We start from the raw sequence: 19542 nt of genomic DNA on the forward strand, positions 1-19542 counted from the left end.
GCGGTGGATTTTGCAGAGGCCGGGGAGGACTTCTGTTCCTGGGAACTAGCTGTGTTGTGCAGCTTTTTTCCTCTGCCCTTACCCCTGGCAAGAAAGGACCATCCACGTACTCTTTTGCTTTTATTTGAACGAAAGGACTGCATTTGATAATGAGGCGCTTTCTTAGATTGTGAGGGAACATAAGGCAAAAAATTCGATTTACCTGCCGTAGCTGTGGAGACGAGGTCCGAGAGGCCCTCTCCAAACAATTCCTCACCCTTGTACGGCAAAAACTCCATATGCCTCTTTGAGTCGGCATCCCCCGTCCACTGTCGAGTCCATAAGACTCGCCTAGCAGAAATGGACATAGCATTTATTCTGGAACCCAGTAAACTAATGTCTCTTTGAGCATCCCTCATATATAAGACAGCATCTTTTATATGCCCTAGGGTCAATAAAATGGTATCCTTATCAAGGGTCTCAATATCCGCTGATAAAGAATCTGTCCATGCTGCTACAGCACTACAAACTCAGGCCGACGCAATTGCCGGCCTGAGCAACGTACCAGAATGAGTGGAAATGGACTTCAAGGTAACCTCCTGCTTGCGGTCAGCAGGATCCTTGAGGGTAGCCGTATCTTGGGACAGGAGCGCTATCTTTTTTGATAAACGTGTCAAAGCTTTGTCTACCCTAGGGGAGGATTCCCACCGTATTCTGTCCTGTGACGGGAAAGGATACGCTGTTAGAATCCTTTTGGGAATCTGCAGTTTTTGTCTCGAGTTTCCCACGCTTTTTCGCATAATTCGTTCAGCTCATGTGAGGAGGGAAAGGTGACCTCAGGTTTCTTTCCCTTATACATGTGTACCCTCGTGTCAGGGACAGGGGGTTCCTCAGTGATATGCAAAACATCTTTTATAGTGATAATCATATATCGAATACATTTAGCCACCCTTGGCTGCAATTTTGCATCATCGTAGTCGACACTGGAGTCTGAATCCGTGTCGGTATCTGTGTCAACTATTTGGGATAGTGGGTGCTTCTGAGACCCCGAAGGTCCAGGCGACATTGGGACAGGCATGGGTTGACTCCCTGACTGTACCCTAGCTTCAGCTTTGTCTAATCTTTTGTGCAATAAATTAACATTAGCACTTAAAACATTCCACATATCCATCCAGTCAGGTGTCGGCGCTGCCGACGGAGACCTAATATTCATACACTCCCCCTCCTCCTTAGGTGAGCCTTCAACCTCAGACATGTAGACACACGCGTACCGACACACCACACACACACACACACACACACACACACACACACACACACACACACACACACACACACACACACACACACACACACACACACACACAGGGAAGCTCTTTTCTGAAGACAGGTTCCCCACCAGGCCCTTTGGAGAGACAGAGAGAGAGTATGCCAGCACACACCCCAGCGCTATATGACCCAGGAAAAAACACAGACTGTTTACCCAGTAGCGCTTATGTATAATGTATTTGCGCCAATTATGTGCCCCCCCCCCTCTACTATAAAACCCTCTTTCACCGTGTGTCAAGCAGGGGAGAGTCCGAAGAGCTTCCTCTCAGCGGTGCTGTGGAGAAAAAAATGGCGCTGGTGAGTGCTGAGGGAGAAGCCCCGCCCCCTCGGCGGCGGGCTTCTGTCCCGCTCAAATTTACTAATAACATGGCGGGGGCTCTTTTTATACATGTACAGTGCCCAGCTGTACATGTATATATGTGTATTTGCCACCTGAGGTGTTTATTGCTGCCCAGGGCACCCCCCCTGCGCCCTGCACCCTTACAGTGACCGAAGTGTGTGAGGTGAATGGGAGCAATGGCGCACCGCTTCACTGCTGTGCGTTACCTCTTATGAAGATCATGTCTTCTGAAGCCTCTGAAGTCTTTCCTCACATACTCACCCGGCTTCTTTCTTCCGGCTCTGCGAGGAGGACGGCGGCGAGGCTCTGGGACGGACGGCGAGGGTGAGACCTGCGTACCGATCCCTCTGGAGCTAATGGTGTCCAGCAGCCTAAGAAACAGAGCCCTGAAACTCAGAGAAGTGGGTCTGTTTCTCTCTCCTCAGTCCCTCGATGCAGGGAGTCTGTTGCCAGCAGGCTCCCTGAAAATAAAAAACCTAACAAAAATGCTTTCTTACAGGAAACTCAGGAGAGCTCCTGAAATGCACCCAGCTCCTCTGGGCACAGTATCAAACTGAGGTCTGGAGGAGGGGCATAGAGGGAGGAGCCAGTGCACACCCAGAGTCAAAGTCTTTCTTAAAGTGCCCATGTCTCCTGCAGAGCCCGTCTATCCCCATGGTCCTTACGGAGTCCCAGCATCCTCTAGGACAGTCGTGGCCAACCTGTGGCTCTTGAGCCGCATGTGGCTCTTTCTTTATTCAAATGTGGCTCTCGACACTCAAAGTCACCTGACCACAACAGATCCTGGAAACTGGTGCACTTCAACCAGACACACAGCAGCACTACGGCGACTGAAAACTGAGGGAGCCAGATACTGGGCTGTAGTGACATATGAGGGTGAGCTGGAATGACACAAGGGGGAGCTGGCTGGAGTGACACAGAAGGATCCTGGTAGGAGAGACATAATGGGGGAGCTGACTGGAATGACACAAGGGGGAGCTGGCTGTAGTGACACAGAAGGATCCTGGTAGGAGAGACATAATGGGAGAGCTGACTGGAGTGATACAGGAGGGTGCTTGCTGGAGTGATACAGGAGGGTGCTGGCTGGAGTGACACAGGAGGGTGCTGCCTGGATTGACACAATGGGGAGCTGGCTGGAGTGACACAGGAGGGCGCTGGAAGGAGAGACACAATGGGGGAGCTAGCTGGTGTGATACATGAGGGTGCTGGCTGGAGTAACACAGGAGGGTGCTGGCAGGAGTGACACAATGGGGAGCTGGCTGGAGTGACAAAGGAGACTCCTGGTAGGAGAGACACAATGGGGAGCTGACTGGAGTGACACAGGAGGGCGCTGGCTGGAGAGACACATTGACATGGGGGAGCTGGCTGGAGTGACATAGGGTGCTGGCTGGAGTGACACACGGAGGAGCTGAAGTGTATTATGTGAATATGGCTTTTTCAATATATTTTATGTGGATATCTTTGTTTTTTTAATGTGGAAGTGTCTTTTTCAATGTATTTTATGTTGATTCTGGCTTTAAAATTTATTTTATGTGGATCTGGCATTTTCATTGTATTTTATACCAGGGGTGTGGCCTAGCAGGCACAAGGCCACACCCCATTTGTGCACACGTTCCTTCGGCTTGATGTCGGCTCTTTGACGTACCTAACAAGATTTTTTGGCTCTTTGTCTATGACTGGTTGGCCACCCCTGCTCTAGGACGTTAGAGAAATTACATTTAACCACTTAACTGACGATTTTTCCCTTCAAATGCGTTAACAACATTGTTTTTTTAAATTTATTTTATTTAATAAAGTTGAAAAAGTATTTTTTTAAATATTTAAACATTATATTATGCACATCTGCAGAACTGATCTCCTCGTCAAAAACGGGGGGACAGGGTGGGACAGCGCAGTTGCATGAAATCTGACCATGCCAGTTAAGTGGTTTTAAAAAGGTCATCAGGATTTACTGCGGCGGTACAACCATAGGACTCAGTTACCCATAATATGCAGGCTATCTGGACTGGCTGTACCATACACAGGCAGATCAGTGTCAATGACCTGTTCACTGGGGTAATTCCGATCTGATATTAGATGTGCTAAATTTATCACAACTACGATCAGTTGCTCAGGGCTAGTCCGCCCCGCAGGTCTGGCTCTATCCCCCTGCGACGGTGCCAAAGAATCGCACAGCGGCGATGCTTTTGCACCCACAGAGTAGCTCCCTGCCAGCGCAGCTCCTGCGCAATGGCAGGCAGCTACTCGCCACGGCTGCGTGCGACATCGCACAGGTGCCGCTGCCCGCTCCCGCAACAGTCTGAACACGCCTCTGTTGTCCGTACCACGCTCGGTCAACAGCGTTTTAACGCCGTTTGCACGCCCCCTCCCTGGACCGCCTCTGCCTGTCAATCAGGCAGAGGCGATCGCAGCCCTGACATGCTTTTAGCAACTCACTGGGCTCCGGGAGGTGCGCACTTGCAGTCTGCCCGCCGTGTGTGCGCACTCCACAAAAGGATTCAGACTGCAATCGCTGCCGCTACAGCAATCCAGTCTGAATTAGCTCCACAGACTATTCAAGTAAATCAGATAGTCCTTAAAAGCGGAGTTTCAGTACTTTCTGGTGGAACACAGACTAGCTAGGGTATTCAATTTGACCCGGGGTGCCGGGTGATAAGTATCGGCCGGCGGGGGCTATTTAATTGGCCCCGGTAAGCCGGCGCGTTAATTGGCCCTGGTAAGCCGGGGGTTTTGCTTCGTCTGCATGCCCTGCATTTTGTGTGCTCGGTTTGGAGTCGGACGCAGTGGAGCAATGACTTTCTACTGTGCATGCATCTAAATCGCACTGCGCATACATCAGGATTGTGTGCGCACAGAATTGCAGTACCGATTGGGACGCACAGTCTCAGCAGCATATAGAAAATGTATTGGGAGTTAATGGTCTGTGACATGGAGGTGGATATGCAGCTGCGCGGTTATGATACGTCTTGTAAGCGCGTTGCTGAAGAGGTTTCGTACACATTAGGTTCGCTCACGTTGGAGGCCATACTGTGACAGAGAATCTGCACCTACCATGGGTAAGTTTCAATGGTGCAAGCGATGTTTGCAACTAAAGACGCAGCAAGGATGACTTTAGCGTCTGAAGATGCCCAAAGTCGATGTCTCAATCCTTGCACATTCAGGCGTACGGCTGAACACCAAGGCAGTAATTGCAAAAAGTTGCAGATGTGCAACTGGCAAAAGACACAGGCCGCTGAAGGTGACTCAGAGTCAGGCCATTTATATCTGCCCCATCTGCAGTGCAACGTGGGCTTGCTAGAGTGCAAAGTTACGTGCTGTTGTTCCCTTGCCCAGAATCAGCCCCTAAATCTGTACCTCTCAATAAGATGCAGACCAGATGAAGAAAATAAACAGGTAAGTAGACTTTGGAAATGGGAAAGGCCAATATAGCCAAGCCCTGCTCACCATGTAGGAATATTTATTTGAAGTGCAACTCATCTACACACAGTTGCCACTATTGTGTATACTGACCAAACATGAGATAGCGGCCAATCAATACACCGGGATCCAGTGTCGCAAGTACATTATCGAATTGATAAATTAGAATCTTATCAACAGGGCAAAAGTCCCCCCCCAAAAAAAAACACATAAATAACAGGCGCAATTAAAATCCACTAAAAATAGTTTTACAATGTGAAATGGCTCATTTAGGCTTCCTTAGCTCTGACCATCTGGTAATTGGATAAGGATACCTAGTATACCATCTATTACATGGCTACTAATCGATAAAAAAAAAAAAAGGGAAAAAATCTTATATTTATGTGATTTTATGTAGTCATTGGGGTATATGCAATTCCGGACGAATTGCGCCTTTTTTTCGCCCATTTTTAAATTCGACACAATTCGACCGTCGAATCCCGGCCGGCGAGTGCCGGAATTCGACATATTCAATTAAAAACGGATTCGACAGTCCCGCTGTCGAAAAACGGACCAATTGACGGATAAGTGAATCCCGGATTCGACTTTTCAGACGGCACAAAAATGGTTAAAAAACCCTGAAAAAAATTGTGTGGGGTCCCCCCTCCTAAGCATAACCAGCCTCGGGCTCTTTTAGCCGGTCCTGGTTGTAAAAATACGGGGGGGAAATTGACAGGGGATCCCCTGTATTTTTAGAACCAGCACCGGGCTCTGCGTCCGGTCCTGGTGCAAAAAATACGGGGGACAAAAGACGTAGGGGTCCCCGTATTTTTAACACCAGCACCGGCCTCCACTAGCTGGAGAGATAATGCCACAGCCGGGGGACACTTTTATATCGGTCCCTGCGGCCGTGGCATTAAATCCCCAACTAGTCACCCCTGGCCGGGGTACCCTGGAGGAGTGGGGACCCCTTAAATCAAGCCCCCCCCCCCCCCCTCCAGCCACCCAAGGGCCAGGGGTGAAGCCCGAGGCTGTCCCCCCATCCAAGGGCTGCGGATGGGGGGCTGATAGCCTTGTGTCAAAGAAAATAATATTGTTTTTTGCAGCAGAACTATAAGTCCCAGCAAGCCTCCCCCGCAAGCTGGTACTTGGAGAACCACAAGTACCAGCATGCGGGGGGGAAACGGGCCCGCTGGTACCTGTAGTTCTACTACAAAAAAAATACCCAAATAAAAAACAGTACACAGACACCGTGAAAGTAAAACTTTATTACATACATGCCGACACACACATACTTACCTATGTTGACACGAGGTTCGGTCCAATTCTCCAAGTAGAATCTACGGTGTACCTGAAAATAAAATTATACTCACCAAAATCCAGTGTAGATCGGTCCTCTTCTGAGCTTGTAATCCACGTACTTGGCAAAAAAACAAACCGCATTTACCCGGACCACGGACTGAAAGGGGTCCCATGTTTACACATGGGACCCCTTTCCCCGACTGCCGGGACCCCCTGTGACTCCTGTCACAGAGGGTCCCTTCAGCCAATCAGGGAACGCCACGTCGTGGCACTCTCCTGATTGGCTATGCGCGTCTGAGCTGTCAGACAACGCATTGCACAGCCGCTCCATTATCTTCAATGGTGGGAACTTTGCGGTCAGCGGTGAGGTTGATTTAAGGGGTCCCCACTCCTCCAGGGTACCCCGGCCAGGGGTGACTAGTTGGGGATTTAATGCCACGGCCGCAGGGACCGATATAAAAAAGTGTCCCCCGGCTGTGGCATTATCTCTCCAGCTAGTGGAGCCCGGTGCTGGTGTGAAAAATACGGGGGACCCCTACATCTTTTGTCCCCCGTATTTTTTGCACCAGGACCGGACGCAGAGCCCAGTGCTGGTTCTAAAAATACGGGGGATCCCCTGTCAATTTTTTACCTGTATTTTTACAACCAGGACCGGCTCAAAGAGCCCGAGGCTGGTTATGCTTAGGAGGGGGGACCCCACGCATTTTTTTCTCTCGATTTTAACCACTTCCCACTGAAAACCATGCTCTCTCTATTTTAGTCAGTTAAAAAAAAAAATATTCTTTTAAAAAAATATATAAATAATACTTATGTCTCCTAATAGACAAACCAAGTACATAATCCCTTCTAATATAAATAGATATGCTATTAGCAATAAAAAAAAAAAAAAAAAAAAAACACAAAAAAAACGTTTTTTAAATTTTTTAATAGATTCAGCCAGCAAAGTGAGGCGGAATGAAATTTACGAAATTACTGTCGAAAAGCACTGTTGTCGAATCGACATTCTTCAATTGAATATACTTTTGTTGAAAAGCCGCATTTTTACCACTGCAGACATGTCGAATTTTAAAAATGTCGAAATGCAAAAAGTCGAATCTGAGAATGCCAAAAGTGTGCAAAGCTGCCATCAAAGCAAAAGGGGGCCACTTTCCATATGTGTTCTTTCATAGTTGTGATGTCTTCAGTATTAATATACAATATATAAAATAACTAAAATAAATAAAATCCATTGGATGAGAAGGAGTGTCCAAACTGACTGGTACTGTGTAATATATAAATATATATATATATATATAAAATATTTTAAACTCTTGTTCTCTATATATTGTGGAAATTTCCTACAAATGGACACTGGGCCTAATTCAGACGCCCGAAGCTCCGAGATTCCAGCCGAACTAGTTTTTTTGTTAAATTTAAAACCGCAAAAATTTACAAGGAAAAACCAATCCGGCCCCTAATGTCTGAGCCCTCATCTTTTCCACACTGCCCTGACACTCCCACTTTTTCAACTGGTTTAGCTGCATTCCTCACAGTAAATAAACATAGGGCCTAATTCAGACCTGATCGCAACAGCAAAATCTAATGGGCAAAACCATGTGCACTGCAGGGGGGGGTGGGGGCAGATATAACATGTGCAGAGAGAGTTAGATTTGGGTGGGGTGTGGTCAAACTGAAATCTAAATTGCAGTGTAAAAATAAAGCAGCCAGTATTTACCCTGTACAGAAACAAAATAACCCACCCAAATCTAACTCTCTCTGCACGTTATATCTGCCTCCCCTGCAGTGCACATGGTTTTGCCCATTAGAGAAAGATTTTGCTTCTGCGATCAGGTCTGAATTAGGCCCATAGTGCTAACCTCTCCTATTCCCTACACATATCATAATCCAGTAAACCCCTCTACCAGTTAGTACAATTTATAAAACAAGTTGATGATATTGCCGCTGATGCTGCTGCCTAAAAAAAGTTGGATTGCCTCTAAATGGCCTGAATGAGGCAAAGATGAGGGAACAATTATACATCATATTTAGAACCATTATCATATCACACATTTTTGGTACCGATCAAGCCCACGATTTCCCTTCCTATCACATGGGAGGTTCCGGTGTATGCATGATGTGTGGTTAGTCTGGAGGTGGTAACTGGCTCCAGCACACCCTTTGTACACATTGCACGCTCGCCAACGTATAACGTCTACGTGGAAACTGCCTGAAGGTCCGCACTGAGAGGTGGGTTCGAATTTATAATTGTGACCTTCCCATTATATATGCCCAATCTATTTACCCAGAAGTGCTATTGCTGGGTTCAAATGGTTTCCTACACATGCAGAGGTGATGTACAATGTCTAACACCAATAATCTACTGTGGTCTATAACAAAGGCACTATAATAGCTGACATGTATCAAACCTTCTAAAAAAAGACTAGTGAAGAAGTTGCTCCTAGCAAGTAATCAGCTTATAGCTGTCATTTTATAAAATGTACTTGATAAATGATAGCTAGCAGCTGATTGGCTGCCAGGGGTAAATATCTTCTCATAGTACTTTTTGAAGGTTTGATACATCTCCACCAATGTGAGCTAAGAACCCTTACACAGATATAGTCATGTTCATCCTTGCTGCCATGCGGGTGTGGTATGAAAGGTAGATAGTAACTAGGCCGACAGTGTCTAGGTCGACCACTATTGGTCGACAGGGTTTTTAGGTTGACAGGTGAAAAGGTCGACATGAATTTTTAATGTTTTTTTGGTGTCGTTTTCTTCGTAGAGTGACCGGGAGCCCCAATTAGTGCACCGTGTCCCCTCGCCATGCTTCGGGCATGGTAGATTACCGTTCCATTCATAGTCCACGTGGATCGTTAAGTATGAAAAGGTTCAAAAAAAGGGGGGAAAAAATTTGTTAAAAACTCATGTCGACCTTTTGACTTGACAACCTAGAGACCCTGTCGACCTAGAAACCCTGTGGACTAATAGTGGTCGACCTAGACACTGTCGACCTAGAGACCGGATCCCGCGGCATGCATGAATTGCTCCTATAGATTGAAAACAAACGGTGTACAGCAATCTGCTCACAATTCACTGTAACATATCACAAGTATTGGAATGTACTTTACCTCCTAAACTGCCGATCCTGGAACGCTTTAGGGCTCCACAATCCGGGGTTTGCAAAAGCCACCAGAAGCAGAAGACAACTGAGGATGAAAATGAGCAGTAGGGCCACTCGTTGCCGGGAAAACTGTGTGACAGACGGCAGGCTGCAGTGCCAGGACACAGGATACAAGCAAGAAAAGCTAATTCTGAAAAAGAACAAAATAATAATTGGAAGAAAAAAAAAAGAAAGAAAGAAATAAAAACACATTTTAATAACACATACAGAATACCTGCTGCGTCCAGTCTGAGCCTGGAAGCTCTCTGCACTTAATCAATGTCCATTATTGGTTATTCAATTACTTTTAATCAATTTGCAGTCGGGGCACGAGAGCCTATACAGCCTCCCGTGTGTCCTGGATAGTAATTTTGCAGTCTTTAATGCAGAATGCTTTTCCCTAGAAATTAAGTTATTCATAGATACAGACTAACAGAACGTGGAAAAGGTCTATAGATGTTTCCGCTACATACTGCACGCAGAATGAAGGTTATCCAGTCTCTAGGTCAACAGTCACAAAGGTCGACGTGCATTAGGTCGACATGGTTACTAGGTCGACGTAAGTTTTTCAAGTTTTTTTTCTTTTTCATTTTTTTAACTTTTTCATACTTTCCGATCCACGTGGTCTACAACTGGGAACAATAACCTGTGCCGAGTTCAGCGGAGTGAGGCACCTTGCCCGAAGCATGGCGAGCGAAGCAAGGGGACACGGTGCACTAATTGGGGTTCCCGGTCACTGTACGAAGAAAACGACACCAAACAAACTTTAAAAAACTCACATCGACCTAGTGACCATGTCGACCTAGTCACTGTTGACCAATAGTGACGCTACCTAGACACTGTCGACCTAAGTGTTTTTGACCCTATAAACCACACCCGAATGAAGAGCAGGACCTATGGACTGGGGGTGCCACGATAATCCCCACTTTAACAGAATGTAAAATATCATGAGTGGATTAAATTCATTTCCATCACGTATGAGGCTTACAACATTTCCACAGAAATAATATGACCAGTGAAATGTGAGGAACGGGTCACGATACTGTACAAGATTTCCTCCCCCATCAGAGTGGCCAGTCCGCACTACAAATACCACACACGATTTAGGCATTACCTGGCCATAAGCAAAAATCCCAGTCAACCGCTCTCTGCGTTGGCTCTCCACATGTCACCTATTGCGCAGTCTGGTGCAAGAAACAGGAGACACGGGTCCCAGCATTGCCTCCTCCTCCAATCTAGGGGGAAAAAGTGAGGTTTAAACCTGTAACACAGCCTCAATATTGCCTTGCTTAGGTAATGTACAAGGTAAGACTGACGTGACATAAGTGTTGAACATTAACCTCACAGATTACTGTATTCGCAATCCAGCTGACACGTTGGAGAGAGATAAGAAGCCTTCCTCGGAAGTACAGGAAGTTAGTGGCATACAAGGAGTTCTACCAGCTAGATGCACGTCTGACAACGAGCTACTTATTTATTATTCCTATCTGTATCAGGCGTAGTGAGTGGATTAGTTAAGAAGTTACCCCTAGCAACCAATCAGCTTTTACTTATCATTTTATAGCATGTACTTGATAGACGCTACCTCAAACTGGTTGGTTGTCATGGTCAATTTCTCCAGTGGTCTTTTTTTTTTTTTTTTTTTTACAGCTTTAAAATCGACCCTTTAATTGGCAATTGTAAATTAAAATGATAAGTAGTGGTATTATAGACTGCACCATTCTCAACCTCCTTAATCTCTGCACATAAGGGTTCTGATTCAGAGTACATTTTTATTTAAGGCATTTTTGCCCATATGAAGAGCTCACCAAGGTGCTGTGCGGTCAGCAACGGTAACAAATGCTTTTGGTTCATGCCAGGAAGACGACACTTACTTGTGCAAAGTTGCAAACCATTTATGTGCAACAAATTTGCTATTAGGAATCACATTAAACAGCGAAAACCTCTCTAATAACTGCAGAACAACTCACCGTCTCATGCACGCAAAAGAAATATCCAAATGAAAAGAAAACCTAATGTTGAAAATAGCATATTCTTCACCTGAGCAATGACAATTCACTAGTGCTGGCGAACATTATCATCAGTATTCGCCCCTGACCACCCACAAACCACACGGCTTTCCCAAGCATTTATTGCACAACTAATAACTAGATTATTATTATTATTATTATTATTATTATTATTATTAATGATGGCAGCTGCATCTGAAAAGGGGATTTTATCCTAGTGGGTCTCAGCCAGGGGATCCGGTCTGAAGATCGACAGTATCTAGGTCGACCACTATAGGTCGACAGTCACTAGGTCGACATGGATGGAAGGTCGACAGGGTTTCTAGGTCGACATGTGCTAGGTCGACAGGTCTAAAGGTCGACATGAGTTTTTCACATTTGTTTTCTTTTTCTTTTTATTTTTTCATACTTACCGATCCACGTGGACTACGATTGGAACAGTAAAGTGTGCCGAGCGAAGCGGTAGCGGAGCGAAGGCACCATGCCCGAAGCATGGCGAGCTCCTGGAGATAATGGGCTGCCCCCAGGCTCCCCCTATACTCTGAACAGATGCCTTGAACATGCGCATGGAATCTATTTACCGAAGCTGCTCTGCTGTGCACTAATTTGGGATCTCGGTCACTCTACGAAGAAAACGTCACCAAAAAAAAAATCCTCATGTCGACCTTTAGATCTGTCGACCTAGCACATGTCGACCTAGAAACCCTGTCGACCTTCCATCCATGTCGACCTAGTGACTGTCGACCTATAGTGGTCGACCTAAACATTGTCGACCTAGATACTGTCGATTTGATGAACCACACCCCTCAGCCAGATATTCCGAGACGAAGGCCCAGATTTATCAAGCCTTGGAGAGTAATAAATTGCACGATGATAAAGTACCAACCAATCAGCTCCTAACTGTCATTTTTCAAACACAGCCTCTGTGACATGGCAGTTAAGAGCGGATTGGCTGGTTTATTATCACCGAGCAATTTATTACTCTCTAAGGATTGATAAGTCTGGGCCTAAATATGATAGAACTTCAGCTGACATACTCAATTCATAGGAATTGGTTAGAAGCAATTGATATTATTATTAATATTATTATTATTAATAATAATAATAATAATAATAATAATAATAATCATCAACAACTAACAGGGACAGTTTTTTTAACACCTGGTCACCATATATAAACATGCTACCGACGCATACAATGGACCTTCTCCAAAAAGGTTTTCACCTTGTGTAAAAGGTGCTACTACCAATGACTGTCAGGTGGAAATACATAGAAAAACATTTGTAGACGTCTACATAACATATCAATGATAAGAGATGAATGAAAGCCCAGATCATATTGATTACCATATTATGGACTCAAAATTCACAAACGCGTTGTTAATGCAAAGCATTCGTCTTGCCCAGTTTACATTCCAGGCTTACACTAACAAAGCTAAGGTCATTACTTGTGATGTGCACCACCAACCTCTTATTTGCCCTATTCACTAGTCTGAGCCAAACAGTGCACTTCAAGTTGCCCGTCTTTGGAGACACCGCCATATATAAGAAGTTTGTCTAGGTTTGCGAACAGGCGCCAAACTGGAAAAGGGTGACGCCAAAGTGTAAACATCACACTGAAACCAAACCACCTTTAGCACATTACAACAGCTACTTTAGCTAAATGTTGTATTTTTCTCATTATGGGGCAGATGTATTAAGCCTGGAGAAGTGATAAAGCAGTGATAAGTGCAAGGTGATAACGCACCAGCCAATCAACTCCAACATGCAAATTGACAGTTAGGAGCTGATTGGTTTGTGCGTTATCACCTTGCACTTATCACTTCTCCAGGCATAATACATGTGCCCCAATGTTTGGTTCTGTTTCATATCTCAGATTATGAGTAATGAAACACTGGGGCCCTCTATATCAGGTGTAGTATAGAAGAGCTACACTGCCTAGATCAGGCCTGGCCAACTTGTGGCTCTCCAGCTGTTGTAAAACTACAAGTCCCATCATGCTTTGCCACAGTTTTGCTATTAGGGAATGCTAAAACTGTGGCAAGGCATGCTGGGATGTGTAGTTTCACAACATCTGGAGAGCCACAGGCTGGCCAGGCCTGGCCTAGATAGACAGTCATTAGGTTGATCCCATTTGGTCGACAGGCTCAAAAGTCAACAGGTAAATGGTAGACAGTGGTTAAGGTTGACATCTTTTTTTTGTCATTTTGTATGTTTAACCATATCCAAGGCCAGTTAATAGAAACGTATACGCTAGCCATGCTTCGGGCTGTGCACTAATTTGGGATCTCGGTCACTCTACGAAGAAAACGTCACCAAAAAATAAATAAAAAATCCTCATGTCGACCTTTAGACCTGTCGACCTAGCACATGTCGACCTAGAAACCCTGTCGACCTTCCATCCATGTCGACCTATAGTGGTCGACCTAAACATTGTCGACCTAGATACTGTCGATTTGATGAACCACACCCCTCAGCCAGATATTCCGAGACGAAATGTATGTATTCATGTACTCACCACAGGTTACTATTCCCAATTGTAGTCTACGTGAATAGTAAATCTAGCAGAAGCTGGAAAATCATGATAAAAAAACAACAACTTGTGTCGACCATTAGCACTATCTACCTATTGACCTAGACATTGGAATCCCTCTGTATCACATGCAGCACTTTTAAGTGCTTGAGGATTTTTCTGTGCACCCAATTAATGAACTTCTCCATAGCTGCCCAAGTGGTTGCCGCAGAGTTAGTCCTTATAAATACAGCGCTACAGTATCTTATTTCTGACATGCTGCAAATTCAAAGTGGTTATGCACTAAAACAAGGGCAAAAAGGATTTAGGGAAAAAAATAATTCTATTACTCTGGCTGCTGGGAAAGCTTCTTCATATTCCAGCGGTTCACAGTCAGGTGACATGATATAGGGCAATTCAGGTACGCAGGTAAAAACTGAACCCATTCTTTATTCTAATTTTGCTGTGTCACACATAGCAGTAGACAGTGGCGGCACTTGTACCACTGGTGGTTATGTTAAATTGGCTTCCCCGTGCTTTGTATGAGGAAGAATCGCAAGAGGTCCCCAGCGAAGGCTATCGCCAACTAGAGTCTTCACAAACAGGGGATTTGATGAACAGGTAGAATCCCTACATCCTGTGAAGACCTCTCATTTTTCCTGAATTTAGGGCTTTTCACCCATTAGAAATACAGTCCTTCATCTTTCCCTAACTGGCGACAGTTTGCGGAGCGTCATCGTTCCGCTCATTACCACGGACACGGGGCAACTGCATCTGGTCTCTCCAATGTAGGTTCTGGCAAACGTGAGCGTCCGAAGACTTTCCGCAAACATTTCCTAGCAATGCGCAAGTGGCCCAAAAATTGTCCATTTCCAATTACACCAAGTTTAAAAAGCAAATAAATAATAATAATAATAATAATAATAATAATAATAATAATAATAATTTTAAATAAACACATCAGCTGATAGTACCAATTGCATTTTGCAGCTGTCAATCACGTAACATTAATTGTTGCATGCTGATTGGCTTCTGTGCGCACTATACACCGGGTCCGGGCCAACATGGATTATTTACAGGCTGGTGAAGAAAATCGGGACCAAAACATGAATTCTCCAACAGCAAATCTCATAAAATTAAGAAAATAAGATGAAAATAAATTAAATATAACATGAGGTGCAGCAGCAGCTTGTAAATGCATCTCTTATAATGCATTAGCTAGGAACCTGGTATAGAAACTCAAACATGAGTAGACTTATCAGACAAGTTACTGAATAGCTGCCTTAGACAACCTATGATGCCCCTGTGGCACTACAAGTTCCAGAAGCCCCAGCTAGCCAGTTACCTGTGTCAGTGTTACCTCCAGTCCTGTTTCTGCCAGAATACAGCGTCTTCCCTTTAACTCTCCCGCGGTAATGCTGGTGTCAGGCTCCCCATTATGAAGCCACTACAAGACACCGTGCCCACACTGCCAGCACTTACAATGTCCACACTGCCAGCACTACAATGCCCTTACTCTCCTCCCGGAACTGGGAAACTGGTCTTGAGTGACGATCCTATCACGTCATCTTTTTTTTTTTTTTTTCATATAACTTTATTGACACGACAACATTGCATCATTAGTTTTTTAGCGAGATAAATGGCAAAGTTAGCCCGCACTTGTTTCCTGCAAGGTGTATAAAATGGGTAGAGACTAGATCCCCCTCTGTTTCAGTAACTGAAGAGGAACTAGACTATTTAGTATGAGCCTTCTATTTCATCTTCTGTTTATGTACGTTTTTACGGAAGGGGAACTAGACACTATCAAAGTGGAGACTAGATCCCCCTCTGTTTCAGTAACTGAAGAGGAACTAGATTATTTATTATAAACCCTCTATTTCCCCTTCTGTTTATGTAAATTTTTGTTCCCCGCTGTTCAGATAGGTTATTTGTTTTTGTCTATGCACCAATGGACCCTCGCGGGCTCGCTTCGCTCGCCACGCTTCGGGCTCGGTGTCTCGCTTCGCTCGCCACAGGTTACTATTCCAAATAGTTTGTGACATGTCTTATGGGAAAAGGTCCTCTCCACGAAGGGAAACTAGATGCTACCCTGTTGAAAAACGGACCGTCACATGGTCTGGTCACATGGCCTGTGATGTCACCGGCTAACATTTACGGAAGGGGAACTAGACGCTTCCGTATAAAATGTGCTCTATAGATCCTGCTGAACTGATCGTCTCTGGCACATATATTAACTGTGGATTTAGCATACTGTAGTTAACACGTTAAAGGGTGGTAGCAGTTACCACAGACTGAGACCAGCCCGCATCAGGACTAGACAGCCAATCAAGACCATGGGGTCTATTTACTAATAAGGGGTCTAGGGGCCTAATTCAGACTGGATCGCTGCAGCAGTGGCCGCACCGCACGTGCGCACCCCAGGGGCCCAGTGAGATGACCAGCATTTCAGGGCTGCGATCGCCTCTGCCTGATTGAGGCGGTCGCCAGCAGGAGGGGGCGTGCCATCGGCGTTCTAACGCAACATGGGATGCAGCGAGTAGCGGCCTTCCAGCGCGCAGGAGCTGTGACAACAGGAGCTACTCACCTGGTACAAAAGCATCGCCACCGTGGGGGGGAGGGGCGTAGCGCCTGGTATGTGGTGCAGACTAGCCCTGTGCTGGGTGCCCCCCCCCCCCCCCCGCATGTCAGAGTAAATGATCGTAGATGTGCTAAATTTAGCACATCTACGATCAGATCTGAATTACCCCCTATGTACTAAGCCGTGGAGAGAGAGAAAGTACTAATCAACCACCTACTAGCTGTCATTTTTTTTTTTTTTTTTAAACAACCTTTAACATGGCAGTTAGGAGCTGATTGGCTGGTACTTTGGGGCCTATGTCTAAGCCTTGCAGAGAGATAAAGTGGTAAGAGATAAAGTATCAGCCAATGACTCTCCAAGGCTAAGTGTATAGATCTCTAGGGAATAAGGGGGACATTTACTAAGCAGTGATAAGAGCGGAGAAGTGAGCCAGTGGAGAAGTGGCCCCATCAACCAATCAGCAGCTCTGTATCATTTTATAGTATGCAAATTATAGATGTTTCTTCAGTGCTGATTGGTTGCCATGGGTAACTTCTCCACTGGCTCACTTCTCTGCTCTTATCCCTGCTTAGTAAATGTCCCCCTTATTTCCAAAACTCATGTCAGCATCTAACTGCCATTTTGCAGACTATGGAAAATGGCAATTGGAAACTGATTGCGTGGTACTTTATCTCTCTTCTACTTTACCTCTCTCAAAGGTTTGATAGCTCTTTCTCTATTGAGCATATTAAGCAAAGGTAGCAAAGCCTGATTGCTAATAAAGATAGATAGATCAGGTATGGGACTCAGGGTCGACATCCATTAGGTCGACACCAATTGGTTGACAGTGGCTAGGTCGACACTAGAAATAGGTCGACCTGAACAAGGTCGACATGCAAAAAGGTTGACATGAGTTTTTTCATGTTTTTTTTTTGTGTCGTTTTCTTCGTAAAGTGACCGGGAACCCCAATAAGTGCACCGTGTTCCCTCGCATGGCTAGCTTAGTTTACCATGCTTCGGGCAAGGTGCCTCGCTCCGCTACTGCTGCGCTCGGCACAGGTTACCGTCCCAATCATAGTCCACGTGGATCAAAAAGTATGAAAAAGTCATATCGACCATTTTTGCATGTCGACCTTGTTCATGTCGACCTAATGGCCGTGCTGACCTATTTCTAGTGTCGACCTAGCCACTGTCGACCAATGGGTGTCGACCTAAGTGGTGTCGACCCAGAGTCCGGATACCGGTTGATCTTCGGGAGCCTCCCAGCATTCCGAGAGAGTAGGCAAGTGTGATTTAAACAGATTGCTCCACATTGGGGGTAATTCAGACCTGGTCGCACGCAGGCTGTTTTTTGCACTGCTGCGACCAGGTAATCGCTGCCTACAGGGGAAGGGGTAATCGCTGTGCAGAGAGCTGCACAAACAAAAGTTTGTGCAGTTTCTGCACAGCCCAGGACTTACTCAGCCGCTGCGACGATCCGGGCTGTGGCTGACGTCAGAAATCCGCCTCCCGAACGGCTGGGCACGCCTGCGTTTTCCCGGACACTCCCTGGAAACGGTGAGTTGCCGCCCACAAACGCCTTCTTCCTGTCAATCTTCTTGTGATCGCCTCTGCGATCACTTTCTTATAGAATCCGTCGCTGTCCGGCGACCCCTGTCGCCGGTCTGCGACGTGCCTGCGCATTGCGGACCACATGAATGCGCTGTTCAGACCCGATCACACGGCTGCAAAAAAAGGCAGCGTGCGATCGGGTCTGAATGACCCCCATTGTGCACCATTACGCTCTTAAAGTGTGTTTTTAAACTCATAATTGTATTACTTGTCTGCAGATTTGTTTTTAAGAAAATCTATTACCAAATTATTACCAGCAATTTAATGCAATGCAGGTATTCCGCAGATAGGGGGTTATTCAGAGTCAGTAGCGGTTTTCCTAAAATAGCAAAAATTGTTACCGCTAAAATCGCATGCTGGGGGCGGCCCAGCACAGGGCAAGGCCGCTCTGCATGTGTAGCGCCACTCAGCGATACAATCGCAATTCAATTGCGATCGCTTCGCTCAAAGCTCGAAATAGAGGTAGACATCTGTATATGCAGCCAGGCTGAGTATACCAGCGCACCACCACCATATTTCCTATCACCGGAAATGCAGGCAATGTCATCTGGCCGCCACGAAAATGGGCATGACATGCCTGCGTTTCCTGCGCCACAATGCCGCCCCCGACACCTGTCGTCTGTCAATCACTATGCGATCACATGCTTCTGGTATGCGATTGCATAGTGAAAGCCTGCGCACGCGCAGTGTGATCGCGGCACATGAGCAGGTGTCCGAAAATCAGCTGTCTGCGATTTTTGCAAAACAGCATCCACCTCTGAATACCCCCCATTTCTCTAACGTCCTAAGTGGATGCTGGGACTCCGTAAGGACCATGGGGAATAGCGGCTCCGCAGGAGACTGGGCACAAAAGTAAAAGCTTGAACTAGCTGGTGTGCACTGGCTCCTCCCCCTATGACCCTCCTCCAAGCCTCAGTTAGATTCTTGTGCCCGAACGAGAAGGGTGCATGCTAGGTGGCTCTCCTGAGCTGCTTAGAGTAAAAGTTTATTTTAGGTTTTTTATTTTCAGTGAGTCCTGCTGGCAACAGGCTTACTGCATCGTGGGACTAAGGGGAGAAGAAGCGAACTCACCTGCGTGCAGAGTGGATTGGGCTTCTTAGGCTACTGGACATTAGCTCCAGAGGGACGATCACAGGTTCAGCCTGGATGGGTCCCGGAGCCGCGCCGCCGGCCCCCTTACAGAGCCAGAAGAACGAAGAGGTCCGGTGAAATCGGCGGCAGAAGACGTTCCTGTCTTCAACTAAGGTAGCGCACAGCACTGCAGCTGTGCGCCATTGCTCTCAGCACACTTCACACTCCGGTCACTGAGGGTGCAGGGCGCTGGGGGGGAGCGCCCTGAGAGACGCAATAAAAACTGAAATACCTTAG

At 46.0% G+C, this 19542-nt stretch overlaps 1 protein-coding gene across 2 annotated transcripts in view; it reads right to left on the reverse strand.

The window, feature by feature from the left end:
* Positions 1–15550, reverse strand: part of ENTPD7 (ectonucleoside triphosphate diphosphohydrolase 7) — a 48487-nt gene extending 32937 nt beyond the window's left edge. The window contains exons 1-3 of one of the 2 annotated variants that reach the window (XM_063962268.1): positions 15367–15550; positions 10600–10720; positions 9454–9636 (exon numbers count right to left, since the gene is read on the reverse strand). In XM_063962268.1, coding sequence (XP_063818338.1) covers positions 9454–9636; positions 10600–10607 — 191 coding nt within the window. In that variant the 5' untranslated portion in view covers positions 10608–10720; positions 15367–15550. Of the gene's footprint in view, positions 1–9453; positions 9637–10599; positions 10721–15351 lie in introns of both variants that reach the window. The other variant, XM_063962267.1, reaches the window with a different exon arrangement.
* Positions 15551–19542: the final 3992 nt, after the last annotated feature.

The sequence above is a fragment of the Pseudophryne corroboree genome, chromosome 3 (assembly GCF_028390025.1).
Source record: "Pseudophryne corroboree isolate aPseCor3 chromosome 3, aPseCor3.hap2, whole genome shotgun sequence".
Classification (NCBI taxonomy): domain Eukaryota; kingdom Metazoa; phylum Chordata; class Amphibia; order Anura; family Myobatrachidae; genus Pseudophryne; species Pseudophryne corroboree.